This window comes from Paramisgurnus dabryanus, chromosome 21 (genome assembly GCF_030506205.2).
Source record: "Paramisgurnus dabryanus chromosome 21, PD_genome_1.1, whole genome shotgun sequence".
Classification (NCBI taxonomy): Eukaryota; Metazoa; Chordata; class Actinopteri; order Cypriniformes; family Cobitidae; genus Paramisgurnus; species Paramisgurnus dabryanus.
In genome coordinates this window covers 27,178,697-27,192,510 of record NC_133357.1, presented here as the reverse complement: position 1 = coordinate 27,192,510, position 13,814 = coordinate 27,178,697, and the positions used below count along the sequence as shown (strand labels likewise).

The 13,814-nt window shown below is 37.7% G+C and overlaps 1 protein-coding gene across 5 annotated transcripts in view; it reads right to left on the bottom strand.

Annotated features, from left to right (window-relative positions):
- The window catches only part of LOC135775893 (ankyrin repeat and SAM domain-containing protein 1A-like), a 128,404-nt gene that overhangs the window by 58,396 nt on the left and 56,194 nt on the right, over positions 1–13,814 (bottom strand). For 4 of the 5 annotated variants that reach the window (XR_010543954.2, XR_010543956.2, XR_010543957.2 and 1 more), the window contains 8 exons: positions 13,011–13,307; positions 11,069–11,246; positions 10,598–10,684; positions 10,072–10,229; positions 9,551–9,610; positions 5,584–5,698; positions 3,916–3,953; positions 3,655–3,754 (listed from right to left, as the gene is read on the bottom strand). Coding sequence is in view for 1 of the 5 variants with exons in the window: in XM_065286465.2 (XP_065142537.1) it covers positions 3,655–3,754; positions 3,916–3,953; positions 5,584–5,698; positions 9,551–9,610; positions 10,072–10,229; positions 10,598–10,684; positions 11,069–11,246; positions 13,011–13,307 (1,033 nt within the window). In the remaining 4 variants the exon portion in view is untranslated. The remainder of the gene's footprint in view (positions 1–3,654; positions 3,755–3,915; positions 3,954–5,583; positions 5,699–9,550; positions 9,611–10,071; positions 10,230–10,597; positions 10,685–11,068; positions 11,247–13,010; positions 13,308–13,814) is intronic. The other variant, XR_010543955.2, reaches the window with a different exon arrangement.

Genomic DNA, 13,814 nt, shown 5'->3' with positions numbered 1-13,814 from the left:
CACAACAACAACAACAACATGTTTACAATAAGAGCGCCATCACTGAATCCACTTATTCACTTTTCTGAAGTACAAATACAAAATCATTATTTACATTTCCATGACGCTTAATGACGACATCAACACTACAGCATGCGACTGTTTAAAACTGTGTAATAAAGTTCACTTACTACAAGAAGTTCGCAATGTAGTTATCCATTTCAAACATACTGTAGTGTATACTATTTCATTTCATCTGACAGCTGTAACATCACACCCCTCCCCTCAGTAAGGAACGTTCTAGAGTAACAGGGTTAAATTTGTCATCTGCTGTAGCACTTTATGCCGATTAGCTTTAAGGTGTCTGTGGCAAGAGTTTATTAAGGAGAAGTAGAGAAGATGTTTAAAAACACACAGCATGCTTCGGCTCTCAGATTGATTTTCAGATAGTCTTCAATAGATGTACACACGAGTCTGTCTGTACCACTTGTGTGTTTTTGGCTTTGGTTGATGTCGTTTAGTTTGACTGACAGCTGCTGAGCTCAGTGAACTCACAGTGGTGTCAGCTGAGCATTATGAAGCTAACGGAGGACCGAGGGGGGTGCAGGAGACGTTTGGCTGTTTGTGTTGAAACATGAGGTGAGTGTCAGGCTTTACACACAACCACTTTATCAAGTTTAACGACCCTACCATCATACTACAGTCAAACAGCATCATATATCGGTTCTTATCAGCTATTGACTCACAACAGAGTAACAGCAATTCATTTTTGTGGAATAAAAAACGAAGAAACGAATGAACGAACGAACACCTGTACTGTCTGGGCATGTTACAGAAACAAAGAACATTCAGAGTTGAGTTCACCAATACATGACAGAAGAACTCATCACAACTTTCTGTAACGTCTCACTATGTATGACACAGTTTTGTCTTTTAACAAGGAATCTTCGAAGACCTCATAACAATTTTGATTATCTACTTCAGGGCTTCATCTTTGTCCGATTTTAAATCAGCGTGGTAACTTTAAATCCGTTTTTTCAACGTACAAGACAAATGACGGCCAATAAACCGGAAAGAGAGTCACAAAGGGGGAGCCAACCATCTGCGGATGTGTAATTTTCCGATCCGACGTGAGCTTTGGATACATTAACGACAATAAACTTGCGCAACTACACCGAATGTGACACGCCGACCGGAAGTCGCAGTTTAAGAGCTCTGCATTACAGTTAGTGCTATACAAAAATACATTTGTTGATTATTTACACTTGTAATTTTTTGCAATGTTCATAGTATGTAGGTGTAGTATATAATAATATTAATTGTCTAACAAATTGTGACCGTTATGCAGATTAGTTGCTTGTTTTATTGCTTTGACATTTAATTCCCATACATTTTTTTTGTTTGTTCATGAAATCATTTTCACACATTTTCACACATTGTGTTAATATTTACTGCCTGTTTTCCAAGGCAGTAAATATTAACACACATAACACATATTTAAAAGTAATTATTTAATGAACAGATCTTTCAAAACCTGAATGTATTTTGCATTTATTATATGCAGAGGTGGAAACAGTAATAAAATATTGTACTCAAGTAAAAGTAAAGTTACTTTAATAATATTTTACTTAAGTAAAAGTAAAGGTACTTTTCTAAAAATCTACAAGTAAAAGTAAAAAGTTAGTCATTTTAACTTTACTCAGAGTAAAAGTTACTTTTTTTACAGCGAGAGAGGTGGAGGATTCAAGTATAGTTCAAAAACTACAAGGGAATATAAATCTCAAACTAGTTGTTTTTAATTGTAGGAACATCTTTACAATTAAAATGCAATTACAAAAAGTTAATAAAATAAATAAGCTTTTGGAAAATAAGAAACATTTATGGAATGGTTTAATGATTTTTTAATGATGAGTTATGCACTTTTGAAGGTGGTCAGCAGCTAGTAAATACAATCACTATAGTAAGGTTGTAATTGATGTATTGCTGGTAACATACATTATTTTATTAAACTATATATAGTTTAAATGAGCATAAAATGAGATGAGTGCCATGTCTATATACTTTTGACACATTTATTGTCTTCTAGCTTCCCTGACCTGGGTACCTGATGACGTTCTAAAGTTGTGTTTGACTTGACGCGAAGCTGCTAGACCTCGGAAGATAATGCGCATGGTATTAAAAACGCATGCAAGAGAGCGGTAAAACGGCAATTTCGTACTCAAGAGCATGAATCCTACCTTTCATAAGAATGAAACACTCGCTTCGCGTCAGTGGAAAGTGGTCACTTAAATATGGCCAGGGGTTTCTGTCATAAGATTTGAACTGAGGCGGGTCTGCATTAGCGCGCGCCTGTCTCGTCCGTCTCCATGGTTCTTTTTGCGCGTTCCCCCCCCAATCATCCATCTGTTGCGCGTCTTTCACTTTGCTTTTTTATATTTTTTACTTAGTAACAGATATGATTTAAAATGTAGCAAAGTACAATACTTTTACTTAAGTATGTTTTGTTTAAAGTACAGATTTTAAAAACTACTGTAAAATGTAATTTGTTACTTTCCACCTCTGATTATACGTGTATAAAGTGTAAAACAATAAATGCATAACTTATATTAAACATGGACATTCCGTTGCTTTTTACTCTGTCGCGACAGCCCTTTTAATATCCATTCATTTATGAAACTGTACTACAGCGACTTTGGCACAGCTTGGATTACCCCAAAAATGGCGACACTCTTTGTACATCCTGTACTGTATAAACCAGTGGTCTCTGCACGGAGTCTAAGAATTTTTATATTTATTTATTACATGTTTTAGTTGGCTTATTTTATGTTTACAATGAAACTACACTCTCTCCTGTTTCCACACACATTCAAAGCTATGACCAGACATCACAAAAACACGTATGACAGATTTTCAAGGCAAAGAAGCTGATCAAGAGGCCGTGTTACTGAAAGGACCTGTCATATTTGTCATGATGTCCGGGGTGTGTGCGTGAAACATAGCCAGCTATAGAGTTGTCGTCCAGATTTGAGGTAGCAGTGCCACATTTGTCTTTCTTCTGTGTGTCCCCACCTGATTGGTCAACTTCAAGTGCATTGTTAGATCGTCTCGTTCACCCACACCAACAGCTCCCAAAGTTTTTACATGTTTAAAAATTATTGGGAGGTGCTCGGAACCGGCACGTTGCGAGCCGCGTCCATACCAGCATCAAAAATTTGCTCCTGAGAAAACATTGCATGCGAGCTCCCACGACAGCAAAAATCGCACAGTTTATGCCCGCCTTGAGAACAGCATCCTTCTCTTCCCTAAATTTGGACACCGGGAGCAGGCTTTGGTGTGCACGCCCCATAATGATTGGTTCTTTCAACTGGAAGGCGAGGCTTCTGTCAACCGAGTGCCCATACTGAGCGTTGCATTGTCCCCCTGACAGCTGTGCTTAAACTATATCTTTGACATTATTCTTTTGTTGTCCACCATCTTGAATTTTCACTCAGATTAGAGTAATGCATTCAGGGATCATCTTATCCACAATCCAATCAAACAAAAAGCAGCATAACTTTAAAGTTTACCTTTTGGAGCTGATGATATCTTAATAAGTATGATCATAATGACATCTAAAAATGTTTCCTAGGTAGGCAGCTCACTATGAATTTGGAACAGAGACACACACATACATACCTGCAGATGTCTGGGCTTTACTGAATACAGGTATAGGGGGCTGCAGTGTATTTGTGCTGCATGCTGGAGGCTGCAGGTCAGTGTGTGCACTTGTCTTCTTCTGCAACAATAACACCAATCATTTACACACATTAATCAACATCTGCAGCTTTATTACAGTGACAAAACAAACACTCTGTAGCGCATCTACAGAAGATCACACACACACACGACAAACAACATTTAGACTGCACAAATACAGAAGAAATGTGCAGGACTCACCTGAGGTACAGCACTGCTGGAAGACTTGACTGTGTGCTCTTCTCAAGACACAAACATATCAGATTATGTTAGGATAAAGACACAAATGAAAGACGAGATATCTGATGTGAACTGACAACCATAAAGGCTTAAACTAGTAAATCTGGTAAACCCATTCTCTTCCCTTTAAAGAGTTTCTATGAATCAAATTGGCAAACCACAGTCAACATCAATCATTTTGGCTTCCTATCTGTATAGTAGTACGAGAATAATAACACTGATCAACTGTTTAACATGCGTTTAAGTACTGTAGGGTTGAAGCTAAACTCTAAAAGGTGTCTTCACTACTCTATAAGAATCATTCACAAATGAAAAAGCAAACTTTATCATTCTGATAAGCTCATGAAGTCACGCGTTTTAATGTATCAAGAATGTACAGTACAATAATAGTGTGTTAACACCAGACGCAAATAAAGCGTTTAACACCAGTGATTACATTTTAAATCAATGCTAAAACGCGATAGACATCCGGCTGCGAGAAGTAACGCAGTTTGAATTGAGCACTTCTGGCGTCTGACGTGCATAACTTCAAAAAAGAAAAAAGAAAACCGCTGGCAGATATTTGCGCCACGTTAAACAATCAGGAGCTAGCTCTAGTAGTGATGTGATGATGACATAGCAAGCGAGGCAGAAGTACTTAACAACAATGGAGGACAAAATCATTGTCACTGATGTCAACACATCTTCGTGCTTTTATAGAAACAGGAATAAAAAGGATTTTGCTTCGAAAGAAAGTGAGTGAGGAGGTCGGACAATCTGGTATGTCGTAAAACGCTCTACTCAATTTAAGCTCTCTCTCGGTCTCTCTCTCAGTCTCTCGATATATATTTATTAATATAAAGACTATAAGCTAGCTAAAGCCGGCAGATTGAGCTTATTCACATCTGAATTTCACACGTGAATGACGAAAGTTAAAGGTGCAGTGTGTAGATTTTCGCAGCACCTAGCAGTGAGATTGTGAATTGCAACCAACAGCTCAGTCCACCACTCACCGAAACGCATAGAGAAGCTACGGTAGCTACCACAGGACAAACATGTTGTTGTTTAAGAGAAAATACAGTAGTGCCAAAACACAGTTTGTAAAAACATGGTGGCACAAAATGGCAACTTCCATGTAAGGGGACCCACGGTGTATGTTGATAAAAACATCTCATTCTTAGGTAATAAACACATAACAGTTCATTATGTAAGGTCTTTATACACCGCTGATAATATAGTTATGTAGATTATATTGCATTTCTGTAAAGAGATCCTTATAAATGTTACACACTGCACCTTTAACTCAAAATGTTCAAGCATCCAGCTACGTGCCAATAGCGTGATTTTTTCTCTTTATTTGCGTCTGGTATGAACGCACAGTAAGAGTATAAATTTAAATCAGAAGTCTAATACATAGAGTTAAAGGTTTGCTCAAATCACTAAACCTATACACTGGATGAGGATCACTACTAAGACCATATTTTAGTAGGAAAAGATATGCATGCATGTATAATACATGCTGGGGAGGAGCAAAGAAGCCACACCCAAACCTCTGTGAATATGAAACATGTACGAGGTCTCAAACAGTAAAAATCTCACAGTATCCTGCCAAAGAAAAGTTCAAATACCAACCTAGTAAGTAACATGTACCTGTTTTGTTTTGGGAGGTGTTTGGCATTTTTGTGTGTGCGGTGACCAGCAGGTCATATATGTGGTCTTCCTCTGACTCCATGCGTTCATCTACACTGCTGTTGGTGTAAACGGCCTGTGGACATAAAGAGATAAACTCAGCAGTTAGTCGTTTCACATTCGGTGTCATCACTATTAGCATAACACCACTACAGTTGTTAAAAGGGCACAGCAGCGTCTTCACTTTCTGAGGATATTGAAGAAAAACAGCATGAATTTGATGGTGATGGTGTCCTTTTATAAAGCCACCATTGAGAGCGTTTTATCCTACTGTATCTCTGTGTGGTTTGCTGCATGTTCAGCCGCAGACAAAAAGGCTCTACAAAGAATCATAAAGATTGCAGAAAATATCATTGGTTGCCCTCTCCCTTCCCTGTCAGACATTGCACTCAGTCGTACTCTCTCGAGAGCAAAGAACATCACCAAGGACAACACACATCCTGGACACTACCTGTTTCAACTATTGCCCTCTGGTAGGCGATATAGGTCCATACAAACAAGCACCACCAGATTTAAAAACAGTTTCTTCCCAAATGCAATAGTTTCTCTAAACAAAGGTAGTTAGATTAAACAGTCACTTACTATCATTTTTTTGAACTGCGATCATTGTTTTATTCTTATTTTATTACTGTATTTTATTACTGTATTTTTATTCTATTCTATTTATTCTTAGTATTTTATGTATTATAATGATTATTGATTATTTATTGTATTTATTGTATACACCATGTGGAGAGCGCTCCGAATTTCGTTGTGCTGTAAAGTACAATGACAATAAAGGCATTCAATTCAATAAAAACATCATACAGACGATGATTGATGTATAACAGTGGGCTTTAATGCAGGCGACTATGATTGGCTGATGCTCCAGAAATTCTGCTAACGCTATACAACACTAACAGATGTTTTATATACATGTACACAGTATATAATGCTACATGATCAAAATGTATAGTACAGTCCATTATTAGCAGGCTTATTCCAGCGAACAGAAATCTGAATGTTACAATATTAAACCTATTCCTGATGTATATCAGCCAACCTCAGGGACAGAGGGATTGTGAATATTGGTTATGGGCAGAGTAAAGGTTTGAAGATGCTCTTCATTAATATTCATGAGGAGATTGTTAATTCAGTCAGATGTGCAGTGAGTGAAACGGTGTGTGATATTTAACATTGTCCCAGCATACAAACACTGCTGTGCATTTATTACTCAAATACTCTAACTAGTTCACTGTATTTCATTACAGTTAAAATACCTACACTGAAAAAATTATTCTAATTCTAATACAACTTAACAATTAAAATTTGCTCATTGATTCGATTACAATAGTGTTTGGTTTTAATGAAAAATATTAAGTGGTTCCTAGGAATATCACAGTGTTTTAAATCAAGCTATGTAAACATAACTCATTTAACTCTTTCCCCGCCAGCGTCACAAAAGTTTAATGCCTTCCAGTTAATGTTCTTCTTAAAATATAAAAACATACAATATATCAAATGAAAGAACAGACATTCTGCTTTCAAAATAAAAATCAGCTTCATCCTACTTTCATTTGTTCTCCTTTTATCACCTCTCAAATGTGGGATTGGTTCTTCAAAAATACCAAATTTTACAATTAGTGCTAGGCGATATTTGAAAACGATAATTTTACAGATGTAAACTTTTCCGATAAAATGATAAAGGACAGTTCGATAAGTGATCGATAATGTTTACGCACTGTGCGTAATGTTGCGCAAGCACTTCTGGACGCGGCACGCGCTCTTGGTTTACAATCAGAGTGTCAGTTAGACTTAGTCAGTTAGAGGAGTGAAAGATGAGGCAAGTTATTCATTTATTAGTAGAGCCCTATGATTTTCGCGATGCCTTTTTTCTAGGTTGACAGAAGCACTGGGAACCAAATTATAGCACTTAAACATGGAAAAAGTCAGATTTGCATGATATGTCCCCTTTTAAGCAATATTGCTAAAACTGGGTGGGGATTTCCAGTTCCCAGCATGCTTTGCATGAGACTGAATGATATCAAAATAAAAGGTTATTTCATGCGTTTTTAATCAAGATAAAAAAGAGAGAGATTTATTAATGTTTAGTGAGCTGTTATATAAGTATTTGAAAGTGTTTGTTTAGTTGAGTTTTTAAATGGTCACCATTGTGCGGAAGAGTAGAGCATTTGTTTAGAATAAGAACACACACATTGGCTGCGTTTACACTTGGCATTAACATGCGACCTGTATCCGGATGTTGTCCACATACACATTGAAAAGACAAGTGTAAACGCGTCTGTGATCGGAATGTTATCCGATCTGTGTGTCCTGATGCAGAGGTAGTCGAGGACGCTTTGTGATCGGATCTCAGTGTAATGTAAATGCAATCCAGCCATCGTATCTGCATCAGGTCAACGTCACAAAAAACCCCGCCCACTATCATCTCCTCTCACTGACAACTGTCAAAAATAAAGGACGTTAGGTCATGGAGCGCAGGTGAGAGACGCATAAATTCATATTTGTGGAGCAATGAAAGCTACGCTTAAAAGTATCTTAATAAATCGATATTCAGAAGCATTTTAACACTGCTGACTGTATTTAAGTTATTCAGGCATATGTTATATGTTCCTATTCATAGAGAGATTTAATATTTAATAGCAGAATTCAGGATCGTTATAATGTTTGAGTTTCCATGGCGACATATCAACGTGAATGTTGCGCTTATTTCTGGTCAATCGGCTGTTTCTGTCTCATTTAACACATTTTAAGTTACTTTAAAACACGTACAAACCATTAGCCAAATACATTTATTCAGTGTTGGTTTTATGCAAGGTTACTTATATGTGTTTGTAAATTACATTACTTCTTACGCACTATGAACAGGAAATTTAGGAAATTGTTAGCTCTTTTAATTAAATCATATTAAAATTACCAGGAAACATAACTAACAACAGTTTATGGTTAAAATATAAATATACATATAAGTTCAGGCAGAGGCAAAAGCCCGTTATTAGGGCAGAATAAAACAGTGGAGTCGGTCATGTTTCACACGGATTTTGTTGTTGATTTAAAGCATGCGGGTGAAAGTCAAGTTCAGGTAAAGTTAAACAGAACATTCATCCGCGGTGCGGACGCTATAAGGCTTTTAAAGCTAAAAAATATAACGCTTAAAATGTGGACATCACGGTTGTTGGGGTTGCTAGTTATTCTCTGCTGTTCAGTAGCACTGTACAATACGGGATTGCGGTTAGCGCGAAAACCCTAAATCATGTGGCTAAAGACCAACCCATTCTATGTACCAATTTTGATTGACAGCTATCCACCCAGCGCGTGTCTCCACGCACGGGATCCGATCACACATCCAGATACAGAAGCCACATTTATGTGACAAATGTAAACGCGCCGTGTCCTGATATACGGATGATCGGATCTGCGTGAACGGATCGCCGAGATCGCATGTTAATGCAAAATGTAAACGCAGCCATTGACATGTATCAGTAATTTAGTGTTGTTTTGATCAGAAAGCATTACACTGGAAGTGTATATGCATTGATTGAAAAATGTATATGCCATAATCAGATTCTTTTTCAATTGAGTGATAGTTATGGTTAGCTGGCTAATGTGTGCTGTTGATGTAGTATAATAACTTTATATTTCTAAATTTTAATTTAAACTTTTTAATTAGAACTTTTAACTTAACAATTTTTAACTCAATTTTATTGAATTGAACTAAAAAACAATTAAAGGATAATTCCGTATTTAACACTTTGAGTCATTTCTGGTTTGTTTTGGATGAACTACAGTGATGGACACTGAAACTTTGACATTGGGTCGTGTCTTGACTTTTTGACTCATTTAGAACATGAGTGAAAAACATTTGTTTTTATATTCATCTAAATAACATCATGAATGTGGATTAGGAGCGGGAAAAAAAAGAGTTTACCTCAGAACTGAGCTCCTCATCTGGGCCCTGAACAACCTGAAGAGGTGCTGATCGCTCTTTCTACAACAAACAATCACATCACAAACAAACAAAACATTACATACAAAAGTCTGACAGATTTCATATGTTAAAGACAAAACATGAGCTTTAAAGGTAGAGTGCACGATTTGAAAAACGCTTTGGAAAAGGGAGTCGGGCCGACTACCAAAACACACTGGTAGCCAATCAGCAGTAAGGGGCGTCTACTAAACAACATTGTTGCCTGGATTGTGTATGTGTGGGTTGGGTCTATCAAAAGAAGGTCCAGATTATATTGGGGTAAAGGCGTGTGTGTGTTTAGGTGATTTCAAATATCAACATTAGCTTTCAGAGCTTCAGATTATAATTGACAGTCTCCATCTAGTGGATAAACCAGCACTACACAAAATACTCATTTAAACCAAGAAAATCATCTGTCGGTTCCTATACAAGCAGAACATTTAGAGTCAATCAAACTGTTGACATCAGCCAAACTCATTCACCTTTCCAGCTTCACTGTCCGGTCGGCCGGAATCTCTGTCGGATGATTTTCCACTGGCGAGACTGTCGAGCGATTGACACGAGGACGCTTCACACAGAGCTTCATATGGACTCTCCTCCATAGCCGAAATAAGATCAATGACCTGCTGCTCCATTTCTCCTGTGATCACACAACCAAACAACATCTGTGCTGACAACATTTAGGGCCAGATTTACTAAACTGCACGGAGATGAGAAAGGTATGTATGGACTTACCTAACTCAGGGGGAAACAGTGAAGAAGCTATATTCTCAAGATCTGGGCGTGTTCCTTTAAAAGCTAAGCTACATAAATAAGCTTAATAAAATAAGATTTGTCTTAAGATACAAACCAGCCTTTCTAAGGCACGTTTATAAAAGATGCTTCATCATCTTAATTTAACTAAGGCCTAGTCCTAGCTTTAACTAAGCCTTTTCTGTTAAACCAGGCCTAAAATGTATAAAGTTCATAATGATAGCATGTCTATGCACGTATAAGATTTCCCCTCACCTTTCTTCTTGGGGCTCAAGCTGTTTTGAGTTGTAGTCACAGGTGGAGAAGGCGGAGTTATGTTTAACGGACAGCCACTCATATGAGCTACAGAGAGAAGACAACCACCACAATGATTAAAAACACAACTCAAACACTGTTTCCATTTAGTCTTTTATTAAAACATCTGATTAAAACATTATTATTATTATTATTATTATTATTATTATTATTATTATTACTAAAAGCAGCATTAATTTCAGACACATTACTAGATGAAATATTTAGACTTTAGTCTTTTAGAGACTTTGTCTTAATGTGCTAACAGACTTTTACACTTGTTATAACATCAACAGGTGAATAAGTCAAACAATACATAATAGAAATCATGCTGTAAATTAAGAGTGTGAAGTAAATTCAGACAGAAGATTAAAAGATACAATAAGAGTTTAGAGCAGATGTTTATAATATATAAATAAGATCATCTCTCACCCTGAATGAGTCCAGCGATCTGTCTGCTCTTTTGAGAGGGCATATCTCTAACAGTGTCCAGCGCTGTCAGATTCTTACAGTCTACAATATTCACATCGATACCTGCGTTGAGAAGTTTTAGTACCACTTCTGTTTTTCCATAGAGGGCTGCTTCATGAAGAGCGCTACCTTTATCTGTCTGATAACAAAAACAAATGGATGCAATACACAAAAGAGATGTAAGAGTGTCATCCAAACATTATTGGCAAGGAAAGCCTCTTACACTTGGGAGCAGACGTGTACTGGGCGTCATCTTCAAATAATAATTATATCACTTACTTACATTAGGTCACTTGAAACTATGAATAAACTGTTTCCATTGCAGTTTTGCAAAATACATCTTTTCCAAATTGCCTGAAAAACCACCTCATGCGAGCATAAACACTTTCTTTGCGATATATGGTAGTTTTTGCTAAATAGACATGTTTTCATTGGCTGTATTTTTAATTCGCAAGTGAATTTGCACAATTTAATGGGTAATGGAAACACAGCTAGTGACATGTTTGACTAGTCTTGCATATTTATTTCACTCCAAAATGAGCCCAGTATTGTCACTTAACTTCTGCTGCTTGACTTCTCAGCATAAGGATCATTATGAATTGAATGCAATTAATCAATGTTTAGAATTTAGTGGGTATACCCCATGGCATCTAAAAAAAGAAGCTGGTATACCCCATGGCTTCTAATAAAGAAGCGGGTATACCCCATGGCATCTAATAAAGAAGTGGGTATACCCCATGGCATCTAATAAAGCAGCGGGTATACACCATGGCATCTAATAAAGAAGCGGGTATACCCCATGGCATCTAATAAAGAAGCGGGTATACCCCTGACATCTAAAGAAGCGGGTTTACCCATGGCTTCTAATAAATAAGCGGGTATACCCATGGCTTCTAATAAAGCAGCGGGTATACACCATGGTAGGGATGCACCAATACCACTTTTTTGGAATACGAGTACGAGTACTTGCATTTCAGTACTTGCCGATACCGATACAGAGTACTTAAATAAAAAAACATGATTTAAATGTACAGGTAACAGCTTTAGTAATATAATTTAACAAAAAAAACAAGGGACTAGTTTTCCAGTTTGTTGTAAACTCTGCCTCTTTGGACAACACAAGAGGCATTAACCCCTTACACGCCGCTCAAACATAGACATTTCTCAGACCGTGGTATCGATTCCAGGTATTGGGGGACTTTTATCTAGTATGAGTACTTTTAAAAATGTGGAATCGAGGCCGATACCCGATACCAGTATCGGTATCGGTGCATCCCTACACCATGGCATCTAATAAAGAAGCAGGTATACCCATGGCTTCTAATAAAGAAGCGGGTATACCCATGGCTTCTAATAAAGAAGCGGGTATACGCATGGCTTCTAATAAAGAAGCGGGTATACACCATGGCATCTAATAAAGAAGCGGGTATACACCATAGCATCTAATAAAGAAGGGGGTATACACCATGGCATCTAATAAAGCGGGTATACCCCATGGCATCTAATAAAGAAGCGGGTATACCTCATGGCATCTAATAAAGAAGCGGGTATACCCCATGGCATCTAATAAAGAAGCGGGTATACCCCATGCCATCTAATAAAGAAACGGGTATACCCCATGGCATCTAATAAAGAAGCGGGTACACCCCATGTCATCTAATAAAGAAGCGGGTATACCCATGGCTTCTAATAAAGAAGCGGGTATACACCATGGCATCTAATAAAGAAGCGGGTATACCCATGGCTTCTAATAAAGCGGGTATACCCATGGCTTCTAATAAAGAAGCGGGTATACCACAAGAAATTTAATAAAGAACAGACAAAATGCAGAATAGACCAATGGATTGAAGCACAGGAACCCACAAAACAAATGACATAAGTTTCAAGCCTGATCAATCCTCACCTGGTAGTTGATGTCCACACCAGCCGCCAGAAGAACCTCTACCACGGACAGGTGTCCATTACGAGATGCCAGATGGAGAGGGGTGTGTTTTTTAGTATTGCAACTGAGTAGGTTGGGATGGGCACAAATCAAAAGTTTGACAACGTCCAGCCTGCCGTAGAGAGCGGCCAGATCCAGCGGTGTCTCAAACTTATTATTACGCATGGTGGGATCGGTTAACTCTTCCAGCAGCAGCTGCACCACCTGTGTGTGTCCATACTGTGCTGCACAATGCAACGGTGTTTCGTTATCATTGTTCTGTAGAGAATCAACATGAGACAAAAGAGACAATCATAAACTAATGCATCTAAATTTTGATTGGGCTAAAAGGATGTTTAAAAAACAAACACATTCTGAGTAAAAATCTTCAACGGTGATTGGTGGAGATGAAGTCATAGGAGCTGTAGCTGTTCCTAAAGCTGAAGATGTGATTGTAAAACTCTTTGACAAAGCTTTAAAATCAAACCTGCATTTAAGAGCAATAATAAACACAGCAGAATTAATGAAGATTAACCAAAGCAGACAATCAAGAGGACACACATTGACGAGTACTCATTTCAACACTTGGTTGAAACTGCAATTGCATTGCAAGTCTGTAGATAACTGTTTGCAAACACCAGCACGTGAAAAACAGTAGTCAGACATCTTTTAAAGACACACACACACACACGTAAAACACACTGAGACATAAAACTATTCTTTCTGGTTCTCCAAGACTAAATGATGCTTTTCCATTGTATAGTACCCCACCGTTTGGTTTGGGTC